This window comes from Pelecanus crispus, chromosome 10, assembly GCF_030463565.1.
Source record: "Pelecanus crispus isolate bPelCri1 chromosome 10, bPelCri1.pri, whole genome shotgun sequence".
In the NCBI taxonomy this organism is placed as follows: Eukaryota; Metazoa; Chordata; class Aves; order Pelecaniformes; family Pelecanidae; genus Pelecanus; species Pelecanus crispus.
In genome coordinates this window covers 22,107,684-22,128,558 of record NC_134652.1, presented here as the reverse complement: position 1 = coordinate 22,128,558, position 20,875 = coordinate 22,107,684, and the positions used below count along the sequence as shown (strand labels likewise).

Genomic DNA, 20,875 nt, shown 5'->3' with positions numbered 1-20,875 from the left:
CCCAACCTAAACATTACCGTCAGGGTCCCAAAAAGCATTTCAGTACTAAAATTCCTTTTAGAGAGGAATTTAGACAGGTTCCTTTTAAAGGTTAGAGAGAAGATAGCAACAAGAAAAATCACTTGCTGTTCCTCTCAGAACTTTCCAAATGAATATGCAATGTAAAGGTGTCAAAAATCACATACGTCATCAGGGACTAATTTGCATATTAAGAAACAGAACGTGTAAGACTGCACAGAGCTGATCTCGCTGATATCCATGCCTACAGGCATGTCTTAGCTCTGTGGCATCACTTGCTACTTGTATATGTCCCTGAGATCTGTGTCTGTGCAGCTCATACTCCCTAGGACCTTCCAGAGCAGGGCAGAGTGCTTCTGGAATCAGTCTGGGGGACAAGTCCTTTCCTGCATGGCCACAAGGGTGGAAGTTGCAGCAGACTGGTGTTCCTTGTAAATCTGCCAGTCCCGTGCAACTGCTCAGCCCTGTGCATTTGCAGGAGCATGCGATGAGCCAGAGGTCTTTTGATGGGGCCCCGAAAGGCTGCAATGAAAGTGTTTAAGGTGGGGTCAGGCAGTCAGGAGGTTACTGGGAGGCCCCTGTGGATTGCAGAGGTGGGCCAGAGTAAATATACACAAGAAAATATACACAAGACAGGTTTGAGAAACATAACACATACAGCAATTGCTGCTGTCTTCTGCACCCCAGTTTCTGGAGAAGAACTAGCACAGCGTAATGGGATGCTGTAGTTATGCAGACATGGTGCAAGAGGAAACAAACATTTATGGATCTCTTCCTGGTCCTACTTCAGTCTATTTTCTGCAATGTTACTCCATGGTGGAAAACCTGATATTGCCTGTCCTGAAATTGCTTGTTAGCCCTGTCTAAAAATTTACTACCCCAGACTGCTGCCGGTCCATAAATCCTCTCGTTAGTTCTGATAAGCCAATACTTAAAACTAGAGACAATAGTGATGAAAATTTGTTGTTCTAGTGTGAAAGCTTTCTTACATACAGACTTGGCTTCAGGGATATGCCTGAAATTACAGCTGGCCCTGGGATTTCCCAACTGAGCTGGGGATACAGACATAAATATGCGTCTGTAGTTTGCCTCCTCAATGTAGTAATGAAATTAGCAGAGTTTGGATTGAGCAGTGGGGGCTGATCCTGGCACAATTAGGGATTCTGTGCTATAGCAATCTGGATGGTTTTCTCCTGGCTTAGATCCCTAAGTTTCCTTCCTGTGAAACCAAGGCACAGAATGGGGACAAAAAGTGGTGGGAGGGGTAGTACAAACAGTTGGAGTTATCCAGACCAAAGAGCACACTAAGACTCCTTAATCCACCAGTTTAAGCATAAGTTGTGTTAACCTCAAAGCTTGTTCTTTATATCCACAGAGAAACATTTGTGAACATCAGCACAAGAAGCAATTGCAAAGCAAAGGAGGAAATCCAGTATTTACATTCTTGCACAAGTTGACACCTATTCCTTCCCATGGATCTGGTCCCCAGGGGGTACCCACAATGATTTCCACAGGCCCATAGGAATGCACAGAACTTTGAGCAGCTGCAGAATGGCTGTAGAAGGCTAAAGGCAAGATGATGCAACCTTGAAAATAATTTGGAGGCCAGTATTGTGCATTTGTTACGTATGATCACAGCTTACAGTCTCTTCACAACTTCTGCAGAGCTGAAAGCAAACATTTTCATTTGGAGTGGAGCCTGACTACTCTCAAACCAAGTAGTAGATTGTTTTGTCCAGAAAATATCCCTATAGACAACATGACCAGCTTTAAGGGAGGTATTGTGCTTGCTATACCCATTCATTGCTAGGCCACATGCAACTCTACTAAAGACAGAATGATTTTTTTAACACACATACACAGATTATGAAATAACAAGAAATATTCTTTATTCATACAGGATTATTAGGAGGATCTGATTTTTCTCTTCTACTTATTTTTTTAAAACTGTTTGTGTGAAGTGGTTACTAAATTCATATTAGCATTTGTCCGTGAAGAAATTACAGCTTACAGTGGACAAACAGTCTTGACATGACATTCAATATAAATTTAAATGTAATTCTCTCTTCTTGATAATCTGGGTAATGATATGCCATATAACTAGTCTGGGTAATTCTTTTTTCCTGTGTGTAAAAACCTTGGCAGAAATACTGCTTTCTGTTGCTTTATACTGGAAGTGCTAACAAAAGCTTAAACAGACACAGCACTTGGTTAAACCCACAAATATTTACAAGGTGAAAAATGAAAGAGAGTACCACAGACAGCTTTCCCAATAGCTAACAAAGTAAATACGTTTTTATAACTTTAGAACAGGATGCAAACAAAACAAAACATCAAGTTACAGTTAAAAGATAAGCTTCTGTATCAGACAAGAAAGAACCCCAACACATTTTGTGCATTGATCTTCATTTTCCCTACTACTCCTTGTTCTCATGTACAGGTTGTGTTTAAGGCTTGGTACAGATACGGGAAGATGTGGTTGTCCAACCCCTGCAGTTATCAGAAAGCCCCAGGCTCCAAGAGATAGTCCCAGCACCTGTGCTATCCGCAGGCTGCAAAAGGATTTGGGGGTGGCAAGTGAAGTCAGGGCTTGAAGATACCTCGGTCTCTGGTGCACAGTGTAGAAAGGGTTCTAGCCTATAGCTAGAAATAAGTACACATGTGCTGTCACTGGACCAGCACAGGAGCCTGAAGCCCCCAGAGGTACTTCCCTTCCTGCTTGGGATTCATTGCTGGTTAACGCAATGACAGCATACACCACTCGCCTACCAGTGCATTTATTTGTTTTGGGGAATTCAAAATCAGCTTTCCTTTGAAATAATTTACTATAACCTGAATGTCAGAAATAAGCAGACTATGATTACCCACGTCACCTAAAAGACCTTGCTGCCATGTACTGAGTCAAATGACCTACTGCAATAAGTTGTTGTGCAAGCAGGAAAAAAATAACCGGGATGATAAGCTCAGTTCAGGCAGCTAGAAATCCTGAAGAAGGAAAAAAATTCCAGAGCAGAACTGCTAATCCTCTAACGCAACCTGAACTTGGACACACATGACTTTGTTGGGTCATGGTTTCCTGCAAGTAGGTTTGATCCTTCTTTGATCCCAAAAGTTCATCTCTCATTGTAAAATTGTGGTCTTGGAGGACAGCCATTAACTTGGAGTTCCCTTGGTGTGGGGTAGGAATGCTTAGTATGTGAGGAATGGGGGAAGGTGACTTCTGGGTTCTATCTCTGGGGTCTGCGGTCCTCTACAGTCAGGTAATAAGCTCTGAAACTTGAAATCTCTGACACACTTAAGGGAGCCACCTGAAGTCATGCATGAAGTCAGTATCAGAACGATAAAATAAAAAAGCTCCTGAATCACGGTCCCATGGTTTTCTACTTCAGCCTTCAGCAAAACTTTGAAACACGAAACTCACAGGACTAGTGAAGTAGTGCTACACTCCCACTTTTGTAAACAGGTAAAGAAATTAAACTTCTCATATCAATTGATATATCATAGTTGGTAAAGAAACACAGAGCCAGGATGACTGTGAACTTATGTTCCAGGTTAGATCCAGCAAAGGGTTTCACCAAGCATGTGCTTGAGAACAAGGAGTGGCTCCACTGGAGACAATGGAACTACCCACATGGCTAAAGCTAAGGATATACTTAAGCGCTTTGCTTGATCCAAGCCCTAAGGTATAATCTGAACACTGCAGAAGTTAATGGGAGTTTTCCAACTTTCCTCAGTAGGCTTCAAACCCATTTAAGCTAAAAATTATATTATATTTCCAATGTATATGAGCTTTAGTTATCTGTGTGACCTATGTGCAAATATTTATCTACATGATATATGTATATTCTGTGGAATCAGCAGTGAACTTTGCAAAATACTTGTTCTCTCATCGTGTATTAACCCACCACGAGGACATCTAGCTGTGCAAGATCTGAAAGGGAAAGCTTTTTTGATGGAAAGTAAGAGCACAGAATCATAGAATGGTTTGGGTTGGAAGGGACCTTAAAGATCATCTAGTTCCAACCCCACTGCCATGGGCAGAGACACCTTGCACTAGATCAAGTTGCTCAAAGCCCTGTCAAACATGGTCTTGAACACTTCCAGGGAAGGGGCATCAATAACTTCACTGGGCAAACTGTTCCAGTGTCTCACCACCCTCACAGCAAAGAATTTCTTCCTAATATCTAAATTAAATCTATCCTCTCTCAGTGTAGAACCATTACCCCTCATCCTATCACTACACTACCTGAAAGAGTCCCTCCCCATCTTTCCTGTAGGCCCCCTTTAAGTACTACAAGGCCACAATAAGGGCCTCCTCACAGCCTTCTCTTCTCTAGGCTGAACAACTGCAACTCTCTCAGCCTGTCCTCATAGGGGAGGTGCTCCAGCCCCCTGATCGTCTTTGTGGCCCTTCTCTGGACCTGCTCGAGCAGGTCCATGTCTTTTTTATGCTGGGAGCCCCAGAGTTGAACACAGTACTCCAGGTGGTGTCTCACAAGAGCAGAGTAGAGGAGGAGAATCACTTCCCTCAACGTGCTGGCCACACTTCTTTTGACATAGCCCAGGATGTGATTGACTTTCTGGGCTGCTAGTGCACATTGCTGGCTCATATTCAGTTTTTCATCCACAAATACCCCAAGTCCTTCTCCGCAGGGCTGCTCTCTATCCACTCATCACCCAGCCTCTATCCACGTTTGGGATTGTCCTGACCCAGGTGCAGGACCTTACACTTGGCCTTGTTGAACCTCATGAGATTCTCATGGGCCCACTTCTCTAGCCTGTGAAGGTCCCTCTGGATAGCATCCCTTTCCTCTAGAGTATCAAACACAACACTCAGCTTGGTGTGGTGGAACATGAACCTTACATTTAAAAAGGAAGGAAAAGCGTATTCCTTTTTATGTGAAACAGGATACATCAGAATTATACATACTTAGATGAATAGCCAAAGGCAGCTACAAAGGGAATAAAGCTGCAGAGCAGTTCTAGAGGCATACCAAAGAATTCTTGCTAAGTCCTGTGTATACATATTTATGCTCAGAGAATTAATTCCCATAACAGCAATGTAACCTCTAAAGCTATTAAAGGATCATGGCTTTAATTGCTGCTGCTGCAGAGTATACATCAATCCTGATACACAGAAGTGGCCTTTCCTGACCACAACAGTGGCAAATCTAGTCTAGCAGGTTATAATATGGTGTGTCTCTCCAAGAACATTATTCTAAACTCTTGCTTACACTCCAGAGTTCCTTAACAGTAATTAATTTAAATTAGTTTATTTAAGCCAGTGCAAAAACATTTAGTTGCACTTAAAAATGAATCTCTCTAGCAGTTTATCTTTAACTGAGAGGGAATTTACTTAAACTACTATCACCAAACTACTACTTAGATGTATTGCTAGGTTTAAACCAACGTAAAGTTTACTACACTTAAAATAAAGGAACAGCATCCGCTAGGTTTTACATCAATTTAACTAAAAGATTTTTAAATAGCCTGGAATTGAAACCAGAGGAATGAGGCTTTTCTTTCTCTCTCCAGCTCTAAAAACACACTTGATAAACAGTCTGGTAACAATAGATTACCTTGAGCTGCAAACTGCCAGTGCGTCGTGAAGAAGGACTGTGGGGACAGGACAAGGGTAAATAGCATCACCTTCCTTTCCATCACCCCAAATTAACCTGCCTCTTAGAAGGTTCTAGAAAAGTGCTTTACCCACTACAAAAATAATACCATATTAGCTGGACAGGATAACCTTTTCAGAGATTTCTCCAGGTGCCAACACTGCAGAGAAAATGCTTCCTGAGAAGCTGAAAGAGACCAGCCATGTTTAGCAGCACTCAACTAGGAAAGGTTTAAGTGTGAAATCCTTAGCAGCTGTCCTACCAACAAAGCTTTAAAAATGTTTCCTGCTTTTTAGTAGTCTTGCATTTAGAAAAGGCAGACCTTCAACTCTGTGTGTTTTCATAACCCAGCTATCAACTTCATAGGAATATTGAAAATTATTGGAAATGGCTGGGCTGATCACAAGGATGATACACTTTTCATGGGAGGGCTTGTCAGGCAGTTTTGTCTCTCTTCATGCTATATGACAACTGGTGAAAAGCGAATTAGCATAGTGCTATGGAAGCAATCATTCTTGAAAAAAGTGTATTAATAAAGGAACTCACTGGAGATGTAGCCAGAGCTAAGACTTCAGGAAGAGACTAAATTCTTTTAAAGCAACAGCTGCATATCCTGAGGCAGGAGGTTCAAAGGCACTCAGAGGAGTATCAGCCTACCAGCAGACAATCAGCAGCGCAGCTGGCAGGGCTCCGGCATCTTTATCAAGAACTCATTAGCAGAAGAATAAGGCATTCTGCCTAACAAACGCTTTGAAAGCAAAAACAGTCTTGCTTTGAGCTGTCTATCAAAAACCACAAAAGGACTGGCATAAAATTCTCCTGTCAAGCCCAGGGTGACCTGGGGACAGCAAAGCATGGACATGGTAGGTAAAGGGAAGGGAATGCTGTAAAACTGGTGCAAGCCATAGGTTGGTGCATATCATCTGTAGTTTCTCTACACTTGTATAAAACCCTTATATCAAGTAATCTGGGAGAAAATATAAAATCATTGCTGACAGAGTTTGCAAACAATGCTTAATGTGACAAATAATGACTAAGTCAGGTTATCTTGATGGTGAAATAAACTGTGCTTACTTAATCCATGATTTACTGATTTTTTTTTTGTTAATTTCTATAGGAATAGGAATTTTTTAAAACTCTGTAAAACATAAAATCTGTATTAACAACAGCATCCCTGAGAAGAATTTAGGGATAGAAAGCAAATGTTTTGTGTCTAGAAATATGGTGCTTAAGACAGCAGATGTGATCCCTGGATGTATCTACAGAAAAGGCATTATGTCCTTCATAGTATCCGGGGTCATTTCCACAACACTTACAAGCTTTTATACCTTATTCTATACTCAGATTTAAAATGAGATACTATCAGATTGGAGACTGTTCAGAAATGGGTTACGGGAATGAAAGAAAATCTGTGCTACACAACTGAAGACCAAAAACCCTGTACTCCCCCCCTGAGAGAAGTTATAAACTGACTTGACACTCTGTAAGCACAGACAAGAGGAAGATTTTGATGATAAAATACTACTATCAAGTATGCTATTAGAAAAGGTTGAGAAAGGAAATGTACTGAATTTTCTCAATGACATAAATGTGATTTTCATGAAAAGAAAGTTTTAAAACATGGAGTGATTATACCAGAACAACAACAACAACAAATCAGGTGTATAGTCTGTAAAACTGAATGCTTAGTAACTTTCCATGAATTATGTATTTCTTACTAAAGGATTATCAAACCTGCACAGACTTCAACATAATATCAGCACTTCCTCCAAGGTGGTCATGGAGTCATGTTGTGCAATGTACTTAATTTTTTTTCCCCCTCTTGCTGAATTATTTGGATTGAATACATCCAAAACACCAATTAATTATTATTAGTACTCAGAAATACATAGTCCATAGGAAGAAACGAGTGACAACTTTTCTTGCCACCATTCCAAAGTATTTACAACTCTGTTTAATTTACTCTAAAAAAAAAACAACAAAAAAAAAAGCCCAAAATGATTTAGCTTGTAGTACAGCCAAATTTTATTTGATGTATTTGTCCAAAGTTTCTAAATGTAATCTTAAAATCATATGCCAAATTTCCTGTAGCTGGCGCTAAATCTCCCACAGGATTGAGTCAAATTGCTTGCCAGCATCTGTAAAAAAGTATTTCTTTTTGAAACATACGTAGGGCCACAGTCCCTTATTTCATTCTAAAAAGAGGTTGCAGGAACAAGAGAAAGCAGAGTATTTGATTAGCACACTGAAATTTATCACTGCTTGTGGAAGTATTTTGCACATATAAAAGTGATTATATACTCTTATCACAGTTATTCAGGTCAAAGCCTGAACAGTCCCCACAAGAGCAACAGCAGGCTTTTGATTTGGGAGGAAATTCTTATTTTAGTTGGAGAAAGAGAAATGTTGTAATGTGATCCAGCTTTGACTAAGATCTGAATGTTAAGAGGTTTTAATACTGGTGATGGCCAAGTATCTTCGGTTATCTTACAGTGCACACCGCAGCATTAAAGATGAGCATGCAAAGACCTGGGAAAAGCTCCCTAAGCTATAAATACTTAGTTCCCTACTCTATGTATATTCCAGCCCACTGATAGCAGAAATGGTCAGCATGCATTCGTGCCACAGCTAAAAATCACCTAACCGTATGATACTGCCTATGATACAGCTTAGCTATCAATACTCGTATTTCATCAGAAAGGCATTTCTTCTAATCATAATGCTTCAAAGGAATACAAAGTTCTGGGTTCAACCTTTTGCCCAGGTCAGTGCTCTACAGAATCAAGCATTTTCTCATTGCCAGCTGGTGAAATTTCAGTGATTTCTTCAGAAATTTCAACATAACTGCATTTGAGTTGAGTAAGCTTTTTTCCTAGACTTGAATTGCTCAACATAAAGGCACCATAAAATATTTGCTCTCAGATTCCACAAAAAGCACTTGCAGAGTTCTTCTGGAGATTTGGAGCTCTTTGGAATCCAAGTGTTCCACAATGGTAAGTCAAAGGTTTTGGGTTTTTTTGTTTGTTGGGGGTTTTGGGTTTTTTTTTTGTTGTTGTTGTAAATGAGGATACAAATAGCTATTTGCTTTAAAACTACAAAAGAAGGATATCTAAAAGAATCACCTAGTTAGATGTTTTTAAATGTGGATATATTTTATTAAAAAAACCTACAAGATGCAAAGAAAGTAAGACACCTTTGTGAAGATTGTAGTGAATTTTGTTCTTTGTTTTGTAACTCTTTGCAAGAAACTGTACACATATATCTCCCAGTCTTTCACTTGCTGTTATCCTTTTTTCAGAAATATTTGTGAAAATATTCAGAATTTTGTAAACGTGCCTTCAAAACCTACAGATGTGAAATACAGTTTAAAATATAGTCCCTTTACAATTAAAAGTGTAATACACAGTGTATTTTGTCTGCATTTCTCTTTTGATCTATCAAGTTGTGTCCCATTTCAGCTCTTCTAGCCTCCAAATGTGTTTGCAGAATCTGAATCAACAGTTAGGTAATGCTAAATAGATAGACAAAGACCTATGGCCTAGTTTTCCTCTAAGATATGTTCATGTAATCCCCAAAGATACAGACATCAATTACTAGCTTTGATGAGAATCTCGGGAATGGCATAAGTTTTACAGAAGAGGCAGTAGTTTCTGTAATATATGTAGATTCATAAAGAAAGGGAGAAATTATCATCTACCTCTTTCTCTGACTAAGCTTTCCTGAGGGCTTGCTATACTCAGACAAGACTTAGTTGAACAAAATGATCTGGTATCTCATTCCACACTAATTCACCCACTTTCAAGGCCATTAAATCTGGTTTGGAAGATTCTGTTCTGCAAGATGGCTGGTGGCACCCCCTTTTTAAGAGAGAGAACAAGGGGCGGGGGGGGGGGGGGGGGAAGATTCCTTCAAGTGCCTTGCTCACAGACCGCCGAGAACGACACAACTCTGATGTTTAACTAAGAGCCCTTCGCATCAGTGTAACTATAATAATCTCTGCCATTTCTAGTAAAGGATACTATTTCTGCCAGTGCTTTCTTACCTGTTTGATACCCTCTATGCTCAGCCTACTTACATGTGGGCTCTTTACTGCTAACTGTCTGTTGCTTAGCTGACGTATCCTTTGGTTGTTACAGCGTAAGGCCAGTTCAGACAGCAATTGGACACCACAGACTTCCCCTTCTGTTTAGATTCAGTGAAGGTCGAAAACTTTGGTCTTTAGAGAGAGGAGCATGCCCAAATTCATCTGACTGGCATTTCTAGGAATAGCGAGATAAGGTAGCAAACAAAGGATAAAACATTCACAGAAGGCAGCCCAGCACAGCAAAAGAAGGATTTTAGTCTTTCCTGTAAAGACATGGGTTACAGCAGCAAGACCTCTGGTAGAACTGGCCTGTGCTGTTGCAAGCACCTGAACCAGTTTGGAGGAAAGCCACCACCAAACTCAAGATGAGATGGATGACTAATATACAGCAAGCAGTATCCCAAGCATGTTGAGATCCTCTGTGGAAAGCCATGATTCCCTGAGCTCATAAAGCCCTTGGAGAGCTGCACAGCACAGATAGCCCCACAGATCTACGCCAAATGCACATGGAGCCTCAGCAGAGACCAGCTGCAATGTTACATCTTACAACTTCATGGAACGAGAGTTGCTGAGACAATTTTCCTTTGGCCAGGCACCACAAAATAGCACAGTTTAAGAGTTTACAGACAGTGATTTGCTGGAGAAATAGCTAAATCTGACTCAAAGGCAATAAATAAAGCACTAATAAGAGTCTGACAGGGTTTTCAAGTGTATAATACTATTGAAGATTTTTGTGATTTCTAGAGATTGGACTTCAGCAGGGAGTGATGCTGTTGACACATTTATGTCATATCATTTCATCTCTTCTCACCTATAGGAAAAAGTCATCAATGCAGTGAAGTATCTAGAATGCCCTTTTCCAATGTTTCCATGTACACAGAAGGTTATTTCTAATTTTTGCTTCAGGTTCAGTGATTTAGCTTTTGACAACAAAGATAATCAGAGTGGAATTAAATTCATGCCATGGGCTCTGCATCTCTTTTACAGAAGAGCTTTCTGGCTTTCCTTGTTGCAATGGGCATCATAGTGACACTGGGTGATGCATACTGCTTTTCTAAAATGAACAAGCCAGGGGAGGCCACCAAAGGTAAGAAGAGGGAAGGTCCTCTCACTTGATTGTTCTGTGGCAGCTCAGCTTTATGTGGAGCTGCCAGGAAGGGCTCAAAATACAAGGGGGAGGGGGGGGTGGGGGTGTGGAGGAGATGCCAGAAAGACACAAACAGGAGGTTCCAGCACCAAGTTTCCAAAAGTAGGGAAAAAAAAAGCCTTCCCCTGGACCGGGTATGGCTGCAGCAATATTACTGCTATTGGTGGTGGGTCGCTATTGCCATTCCAGTACATGGAGCTGATGCTGGAGTTGAGGGCAGTTCTGAATAAAGTGTGGTGCCAGGTGGCAGACCTGGCTGTTTGGTTGCTCACTTTCACCCCATATCTGTCACACTGAAACTGTCTCTAACAAGTGAATAAGAAACAAATTCAGGCTCTCAAAATAGTCTAGGTAATAACCTGGAGAACAAAATTACTTCTTCTTTACTATTGCCAAGAAAACATTTCCAGAAAACTTGCAATCACCTTTAAACTTTTCAGCCTTTATGTGAAGGCTTAAAGAACGTGTTTTCTTTTGCTGCTGTCTTATGCAGGCTGTGTCCTGGATGGAAAACTATACCCTTTTGGAGAGATTGCAAGGACGGATAATTGCTTCAGATGCAGCTGCAGCCAAGATGCAATGCGTTGCTGCTCCCTGTAAGTTTGAACTTCTTGGTAGTATCATTGCCTATAGGAAGGCCACAGCTTTCCATTTGCTGTGAATAAATGAGTTTCTAAGGGCACAAGAGATTCTTTCCTCACCCTTGTCACAAAGCTAGGGCAAGCCACACATAGCTCTTGATCATTTGGATCCTTGGCTGTGTTTGTCTTAGCTCACTTTCTGCTGACTGGGAGTGGACACAGACCCTTCCAGACACATCCAGTTGGCGCTTGCCTTTAATTTTGAGCAACCTGTGAACCCCTCTTACACTGCAGTTAAGTCTTTCCTTTGCAGGGAAAGTGGGGGTAGGAAGGAATTAATTCCACAAGGGACTTAAGTGAAGCTCATCTAAAGGGCTTATGATGACCTGAATCCATTTCTGGAGATGCTTTTCTCCAGTGAACATGCTGACCCCAGAGTGACAAGGCTCTGCTCTGAAGTATCTATCTCCAACATCCTCCTTTCTTATCCAACCTTCTCAAAGGGCCAAAACAGCTTGATTACAATCATCGCCTTTGCTCAGGTGACACTATCTGTCAGGAAACATCTACTACATTCTAAGCAAACTAGCAATACTGAAAAATCAATGGAAAAGAGATAAAACGTGCCGAGCCCATGTTTATGTCACACTGTAGAGTGCTGTGCTAGAAATCCCTATGCTAGTGCTGAGCATATTTGTGCATCTACACAAGTGCAGTGCAGCAAGACATCATTAGAGGCCCTGGAGGCTGTAGCTGTGTGGCACTCAAGCTAGCTAGGCTGGTCTTAGCCATAGCTTCAGAGGCATCTCACTCAGCACTAGTTCAAGCTATAATCACTGAACCACTGAAGTATTGAATCTTTTATTGCTCTCAGTCTAACATTTGCATTCTCTTTGCCAATGACAGCTTCCATACTCCTACTGGTTACGACAAAGAGAACTGTAAAGTTGTTTTCAACAAGAAAAGCTGCAACTATGATGTGGTGCAGAAGAGTGATCCCTCAAAGGAGTGCTTTGTCTATTCTCGTGTGGGCTAACAACCCACCTGCTCTGAACCTCTCTGCACTGTGGAATTCCTCCCCTTCCCACAGATGCTTTGCCATCACAGAGAAGCTCGAAGACATGGGAGATCTTGTGAGAGAGGGTACTTCGGCAGATCACTTTTAATCTCATAATTGTTCTAATTTAGTATACAAGAGGCATAATCAGATACAGCGTTTCACTTCTGTCATTATTTGCATTGGCATCACTGAGCTTTTCTGAATACAATAAATCTAGATGAAACATCCAGAAACGCTTCATGGTGATGCTTCTTTTTTATACAATAACACTGGGCAATGTCACCTTCTTTGAGAGAAGAATGCATTCGCCTCACTACTCCAACATGCCATGCAGATGCCTTATGTCTTCTCAGTATAAAAATTCCCCACATTCCCTGGAGAAAGAAGTCAGCCAGTGATGGGTTTCAGAATCTAATCTCCCACTTGGGAATCGGTAGCATCATGAATCTGCCTGCATATAGGAGACCAGGCAACAATACCCTGTAACATGCTGATTCTACATGGCCTCTTTGCTCCAGAATTCAGTATTAAAAACCCACAACAGTCTGCAGTTAGCTGTTGCACGCTTTGAAAAGAAACACACCTTTCAGGACAAGTGGACTGTTTAGTGATGTTCCATAATCACCGCAAGTCTGTTGTCTTGTAAGAGTACAAGGTTACGCACAGCTGAGCATTCTTAGGGCAGGGATCCTCACTTGGCCAAAAATCAGTTGTCAGACTATGTTTATTTAGCAAGGGTACTTGCTTCTCAAGATGACCCATCTCAAGCTCTGTGAACCATCAATAAAATCAGAAGGATTTAACGTGGTATGTTTTCTCTGGCTTTGTTTTTGGTAATTTGCCTATGAACATTGTTTTAAACTTTCTTATGGCTTCACTTAAGATACCTCCTTTTGGGAAAAACATCCAGGCATTTTGCAAGCACTGGTATTACATTCTCTGCACCACAGGCTAGGTATCAGTCAGTAACTCTGTATTTCTGTACAGTTACTTCCTGCAAGGCTGAAAAAATATGAGGGGGCAGAATTAGAGTCAGTTCAGCTTTTTCCAGTACGAACATTTGCATATGTCTTTTCAAAATCTGGCTTTCATTCACTGTTTTAATCATGTAATTCCTCAAAATTCCCCTAAACAGCAGCATGTGGAAATGAATGTTCTCACATTGCTTAAGGTCTTAAGGTAAGTTTTCTCCAAAGAGTTTTGGTATCCTGCAGGAGGGGAACAATTTTGAAATTTGTCCGGAATTACTTCTCCTCTTTTCTGCCAGCTCATGTCAAAATTACACAGAACACAACCTCAGCTGATACCTGAAGGAATGTTCTCACAGAACAAAGAGCTGCAGCTTCTTAGGTGAAGTAATATTTTGAGCATGGAGATCCAAAGACTACCTACCTAAATAGCTGTCGTGGTTTAACCCCAGCCACCAACTAAGCACAACGCAGCCACTCACTCCCTCCCCCACCCTAGTGGGATGGGGGAGAGAATCAGAGGAGTAAGAGTGAGAAATGCTCCTGGGTTGCGAAAATAATTGAAATAATGTAAAATAGTAGTAGTAATAACAAAAATATAACAACAACAGTAATAATAATATACAAAGCAAGTGATGCACAATGCAATTGCTCACCACCCACCAACTGATGCCCAGCCAGTTCCTGAGCAGCGATCGCTGCTCCCCAGCCAAATCCCCCCAGTTTATATACTGAGCATGATGTCATATGGTATGGAATAGCCCTTTGGTCAGTTTGGGATCAACGGTCCTGGCTGTGCCCCCCCTCCCAGTTTTTTGTGCACCTGGCAGAGCGTGGGAAGGTGAAAAGTCCTTGACTAGCATAAGCAGTACTTAGCAACAACTACAACATCAGTGTGTTATCAGCATTCTTCTCCTACTAAATCCAAAACACAGCACTATGCCAGCTACTAGGAAGAAAACTAACTCTATCCCAGCTGAAACCAGGACAATAGCTCACAGAATTTTTTCTTGGGGAGGGGGAATCAGTTTTCATATATTTTTAAAAATCCCAGTTTTAAAAAGAAACATTTTTATCGCAAAAGTGACTTGGAAGATCCTCATGGATTATTTTTTAATTCAAACCACTGAGAACTGCACACATCAAGATTATCATCCAGTCTGTTGCAGTCTGGAACTGTGCCATGTGATGCTGGAATGATTTCAGTATTCTAAGTTTCGCCCTACAATAGTCTTACAAATTAAGGCTACATTTTTCTTCTGAAACTTCTGAAGATTAGCTTATTATCTCATAAGGTCACATTCATGTTCTTAATATTGGTGGTTCCTCAGTAAGACCTCACATTTTAAGTGATTTACAGGTACTTAATTCACATCTAAATTAAATAGAATTTCTTTCTACTTACTACCTTATTTGGACCTTTATTTATTTATTTATAATTAGGAGCCTTATTACCCCCTAGAGTCCTAAGTGTTTCTGTAGAATCTACATGCCAATCTGCTTACAGATGAAGATGACTTTCTCAGTGCAAGGCTTCTGATTTGCTGGCAACACCAGTAAAAGTATGAGTGACTGAAACAAGAAATCTACCACAGACTTTGGATCTCATGCTCAATATATTCATTAAGGTTATGAGACTGGGAAGAAACAGCACATTTGATCAAAGTGATCAGCACATCCTTCCAGAAGTTATCTGTGGGTGGGGAATCCCATCTTCCACTCCAAGGGCACCTCCTCCACCACATGTACTTGAAGCAGAATCTGAACAGCCCAGCACAAACAAGAGCTGACACCAGAGAAGCCAGAAAATGAATTCTGGTGTGTTTACCAGGCTGAAGAAATGTAGAAAGAACTGACCCAGAGGCTCCAGAGAATAGTCTGGCTTCACCAAGATCTAGAAATTCCCTCCAGATGTTTAAAAAAAAAAAAAAAAGGAAAAAAGAAAAAAAGAAATCTGTTAGTTTCCACATGCAATTGTATTGGGTTTTCTATTGCCAGAGTTGCTGACACTACTAATTTTTTTTCCCCCTAAATGAAACAATTGTAGCAACAAAGCTCAGGAATGTTGACTCCCTCTTCCCAAGAAGTGGAAAGCCCCTCTACTGAGAGCAAAAATGCTTAACAGCATTGTCACAAGTAATTTTTTTTTTTTTTTAAATTCATGAGATGATCCAGCTGCAGGAAAGGATGATATATCACTCACCCTCTGTTTTGAATACTTGTCATTATTTGTGTACCACAAAGACAAGGGTTATATGTGTAGGACATAAACATGGAGACGTACCAGCTCAGTTTTCCATCCTTCACAGAAATGAAACTGCTTGTTGATTACTAGTCAAATTTCAGTAACTTCCTTAGAAATCCCAACAGAACCCCTCCAAACCTGAAATATTTTTCTTTTTGATTTGCTTGGTAAGACACTGCAGAATAAGTTTTTTGCCATTTTTATATTCAACCCTGCAGGAAACACCAGATAGGCCATGCAAGAGCTCCTTAGAAACAACACATTGTTATCATAAGTCCAAATTTCAGATTAAAAATTCATAGCACTCAGAGTCAATCTGTTGACATATATGTCAGAGAGCCATAGTAGTATGACACATGCATTTGAGCTGCAACCTATTTCACATTTGAAGGAATAACAAAAATAAAATGCTACCTGTCATTTTGTGAAAAAAAAAAAAAATACATAAAGTCTGTTAAATGTTCTACCCTTTCAGGTGCTGTGATTCCCATTTGCTTTCTCAAAGAGGGGGAAAGCAATTCTTCTAGCACAAGTATGCTCTCAGTAACTGTTAAAATACTTCCAAGAAGTAGTCACAGATATGGTGGGATTTTCACAGCAGTGTTTCCTGGGCTTCCTTCTTGACATTACTTTACTTTACAATGGAAGACAGCAGAGAAGAAAAAAAAGAGAAAAGATTCCAACAGCCAAGGTATCCCATGGATTTCACTGAAGCACTCAGTGGCTGCCCTCCCCACCCCAGTCTGTTCAGAGTCCACGCAGCAATAATATCCAACTGCTGAGTTGTATCTTCATGGAATCAGTGACTAACAAGTTTAGAAAATAGAAACAAGCTCATGCTCTCTAAATAGAGCTGAAATAGTGTGTAGGTGTGGTATATACAGAATTAACTGAGCTTTCCCCCAAAAAGCCCAGAGGTCACTGAACTAAGTAACCGACAGTATAAAACTGAAGTTAAGCCTCCCTTCATTTTGTGCATGCATGTGCAGGTTGTGTTAAAAATGGAAGACTGCACAAATTTGGTACTACCTGGAGGACCGAAGGCCTGCTTTCAATGGCAGTGCAGCCAGAGCAGGATGCGCTGTGGCACCATGTAAATTCCACAAAGCCAGAGGCACTGGTGGCAAGAACTACAGCAATGGTCCCATCCACCAACCTTCCTATAGTTAACTCCTTAGGTCACACCTCCATCAAAGAGTCTTTACCTTTTCATAGACCTACGATCTTAATTTGCTTAATCAGCTGCAGGGTCGGTATAGCAAGCTGTGTTTGGAATCACTGTGTTTTCTTATTTCTGGAATAAACCTTTCTGTCATTTTCTGGTTCACTGAAGATGTCTAAGATCTTTTTGTTACCACATGGCTTGAGCTGAAAGTTAGAAGTGTAAGAAATACTGCATTTCCCATAAATTCGTATCGGAGATCTCTTTTTGGCTAGGTCTGTCACTCCTATCCATTCTGGTTTACTGCCTCTAGACTTTTATCCTTGCTGCTATAGAACTTGTGTCTATCTTCCTCAGTGCTACCCACACCACAGAGATGGAGGTCTCCTCCTTACAAACACAGCCTGGCATTTGCAGTTGGTTCTTTAGATCTTCTTGTCTGTCTCTCTGTTCCTTGCTTAGCACTGATCCTTCATTTGGAGATCATGACCTGACAGGATCTTCCAGACTAGCTAAGGAATTACCAGGTGTTTTAAAAAAATGCATTTTTGCCTTAGCAAGAGGGATCTTTGCTTATCCACAGAACTAAACTGGGGAAAAAAAATAAAGTGTTTCCCATCCCACTGAAATGGCATTGAATTAAAACTGAAATTTGGCCCAGAGATGGGGACTCTGCTACATGCGGAAGGAGACAGAAGTGTTCAGATCAGGGGAGAAATGACTTTGTTGTCACCAGCTTGGGCCTCCCAGCTTGAATTGAGACCTCAGTTAAAATTTTTTCTATGCTACATGTTACCTGGGAAAAGTCACTCACACCATCTGTGCCCCTTGCCTGTAAAGTCAGTATAATTCATTGCTAATTCCTATACCAGGACAGATCTGAGAGCATAAGCTTTGTTGTTCATGGGTATACGAGCCTCAGAGTTAACAAAAACATTCCCACCAAGATGAAACTTCCTTCTACCACATTTACAATATGTTTTTCTGTCAATAGTGCACCGTGTATTTTAGTGGTGTTTGCTTGTGCTTTTCCTTAAAACAGTTGTCCTCTCTCACATGCAGATGTGGCACTTTGTTTAACAATTGTAAAACCAATGTACATTATACAAGGCATTGTATGTTTAAGGTCAAGAGGAATGTATTTGTAAAATTGTGTTTACTTACGATCTGTGAGCTGATATGCCTGATGCTTCCTCTTGCTTTCCCCCTCTCAATAGTAGTACCAGTCAACCTACTGGTTTTAATGACTGCATATGTGAACTTATCTTCCATAAGGAGCCCCGCACTTACTCTCTCCTGCAGAAAGCTGATCCCTCTCAAGAATGGAAGTAGTACAGAAATGCTGCATTAAGAAACAAGGTTCCTGGACTGCTTTCATTCTAATGCATGTCTTCTTGCTTTAAGTTGTTTATAGAGTAATGCTTTTCATAGGTATTAGCTAGTTTGTTGGGTTTTTAAAATAACATTACTACTCTGAAGTCACACTGTACTTCTCTCTGTTGATTGCCTAGCACTAAAAGATACAGAAGAACCAAGGCTAATAATCTTGCATTACTCTCATTGTCTATGTGGTTATCAGTGAGATGTAACCAGAAATCCTAGCTGAAAAATGACTAAGTAAAACAGCAAGGTAAATCTTCAAGAAAGTCCCCAAGATTTTTCCCCGCTTTAGGAAGAAACAGGATACTCTGTTCATCAGCATAAGTGGAAAGAGGGCACAGAACTGGGCAGGGCACTGATATTCTTAGAATGTTTTTAGTAAGAAATAAACAGGTTGGGAAGGCAACACGAGATTTCAACAGAGCAATATCTGTTAGAGATACCTGTTCCCCACACAAGCAAGGCACCTGTTATCCTGCACACAAACAATATGAAGAAGAAACACAACATAATACGGACCACAAATGACCTCAGTAATCAATGTATGAATGGACTATCTACATAGAGTTTGCTGTTCTGAGTGGTTTCAGCACCACAGCATGTTGTTAAGGTCCCCTGAGTTCACAGATCACACAAAGAGCTTTTCACTGTCCCTAGACACTGCCCAGGCTTACACAGGTCACTCCCTGCTGTGTTCCAAAGAAAGTGGCTTGCAAGAACTTCTCTCCATACCTGGCACAGCTTGCACCTACAAAACACTGAGCGTCCTGCAATGGGAGTAGTTGGGTGGTCACTGTTTGTCTGGAAAGTTGAAAGAACACACATGTGCATTGGCTGGATCTTTTAGGGTATGGGGTTTTTTTTGTGGTTTGGTTGGTTGGTTTTTGGGTGGTTTGGTTGTGTTTTTGTTTGGTTGGGTTTTTTTTTGGGGGGGGGGGGGGGGGGGGGGCAGGGGGGAGGGCAGGAGTTGAGCAACAAACCAGCAAGTTGACTGAGTTTTGGCTGTAACAAATTCCACAAGTCTCACTGCAGTACACCAGGATCATAAATTGCTATGTGTCTGGTGACTTTTGTTCACGTACAAAAACTGCTGCAGCGTGCCTGTCAAGAAGAATATTGCATGCAAACCCCACAAAATGCAAGAAAAAAATTAAAAGGCTCAGTAACAGAATTAAGACAACGTAATTTTATGGTCATTTTCTTCCAAACTATCATGAAATACTTTCTCCACATTACCTTTGAAGACATAGAGGAACCAGTATCTTGAACAAGACTCTGTGGTACTTCCCACAGTATTTTAGCCAAGGTGAAATAGTTACTTGTCAGCACATAAAGGCTACAAAGAGCAGGCATGCAAAGCCAGGGCCCATCCTTAGCCATCCCACAGATATAAATCAATTAGGTCAGGCAGCATAGGAACAGGACATCAGAAGGGAGAGTGTGAACTCTCTTCATCTTCACTGCAACCAGCGCAAAAGGCAGCTTTGGTCTAGGATCAGAGTGTATTACTTTGTTATCCTACTGAGCCTTTCCCCCCTCCTTTAGTAGAAAAATTCTCTGAAATACCTTCTCTGAAACACCGACAGTATCCCAAACTACAATGATGCTGTTAAATTGGCTCCATACATATTTGTGAGAGATCCAAAGGGCACATTTGACTCTGTCAATGTCAGTAAAGATATTTCCAGTGCCTGTGCTCATGGTCTGACATGTTCTGTGGTTTTACCAGTGATTAGGAGACAAAGGCTAAGCTGTGTGGCTGTGGTGTTAGTCATCTCCTGTTTCAGGGCAGTGCCTACATCAGCATTGCCAAAACTAACTTATTAATGTTAGGCTCATTGTGGGCAGCTTTAATCAAACCTATGGATACCTGCAAGCACTTCAGCTCTTTTCTGCCATGCTGAAGAAAGAGCTGGTAACTGAAGAAACACCAATTTACCCAACGTACTGAGTTGAAAGCCAGCTAAGGCTGTCCCGGTGAGTGGTGGTCTCATTGTGACATGCATTGCAATAATGATGGCTTTCTCACATGGGCTTCCTGAGCTAGCCCTCAACTCCGGAACTTAGGTAGAAGATATGGAGTAGCCACCCCAGCTTGAGTTCAACCTCAACTCTCAAACCCACACAATAAGGCAACACAATTAGGCAGCCAGGGTATTTAGTTCAAGTATTGAAAACTGTGTAGCCCTGGTAATAAGGGGAAAACTTCTTCCCCTACCAGGGCTACACAGTTTGCAATATTTGAGCAAACTAGATCAAAGCTAAGCAAAAGGGGACTGTACTTGACTCCTTTGCTATCAAATCACTGTCGTAAGCATTTGGAAAGCAGGTCTCTCCCTGACACATACAGCTGGAAAGAGTCCATGCAGAAAAGGGACCATTTCTTCCCAGCTACAAGGATGAAAATATACAATACCTATTTTTTTTCCCCACTCACAGAGGACCTGAGCATATGGGTCTTCTACATGGTGGAAAACTGAACAAGGAAGAAAATGGTTACCTAGGACCCTTTTCTAAGGGCCTACAGATGCCAGCCACTCTGCACAGAAATCCTGCTTTACAACTCTTCCAACCACTGCTCCTTTTCCACAAAAGCCTTCTTTCATCTTCAG

The 20,875-nt window shown here is 41.0% G+C and overlaps 1 protein-coding gene across 2 annotated transcripts; it reads left to right on the top strand.

Moving 5' to 3' along the window:
* Positions 1-8,573: 8,573 nt before the first annotated feature.
* On the top strand, positions 8,574-12,593 carry LOC104033816 (beta-microseminoprotein). Of its 2 annotated transcripts, XM_075717971.1 has the most exons (4): positions 8,574-8,629; positions 10,708-10,807; positions 11,361-11,463; positions 12,355-12,593. In XM_075717971.1, the coding sequence occupies exons 1-4, from the start codon at positions 8,627-8,629 to the stop codon at positions 12,482-12,484; spliced, it is 336 nt and encodes a 111-aa protein (XP_075574086.1). In that variant the 5' UTR covers positions 8,574-8,626; the 3' UTR covers positions 12,485-12,593. The 2 variants fall into 2 exon arrangements, with proteins under 2 accessions (XP_075574086.1, XP_009484873.2); XM_009486598.2 differs by lacking the exon at positions 8,574-8,629 and having other exon boundaries at positions 10,684-10,807.
* The last annotated feature ends 8,282 nt before the right edge of the window (positions 12,594-20,875 follow it).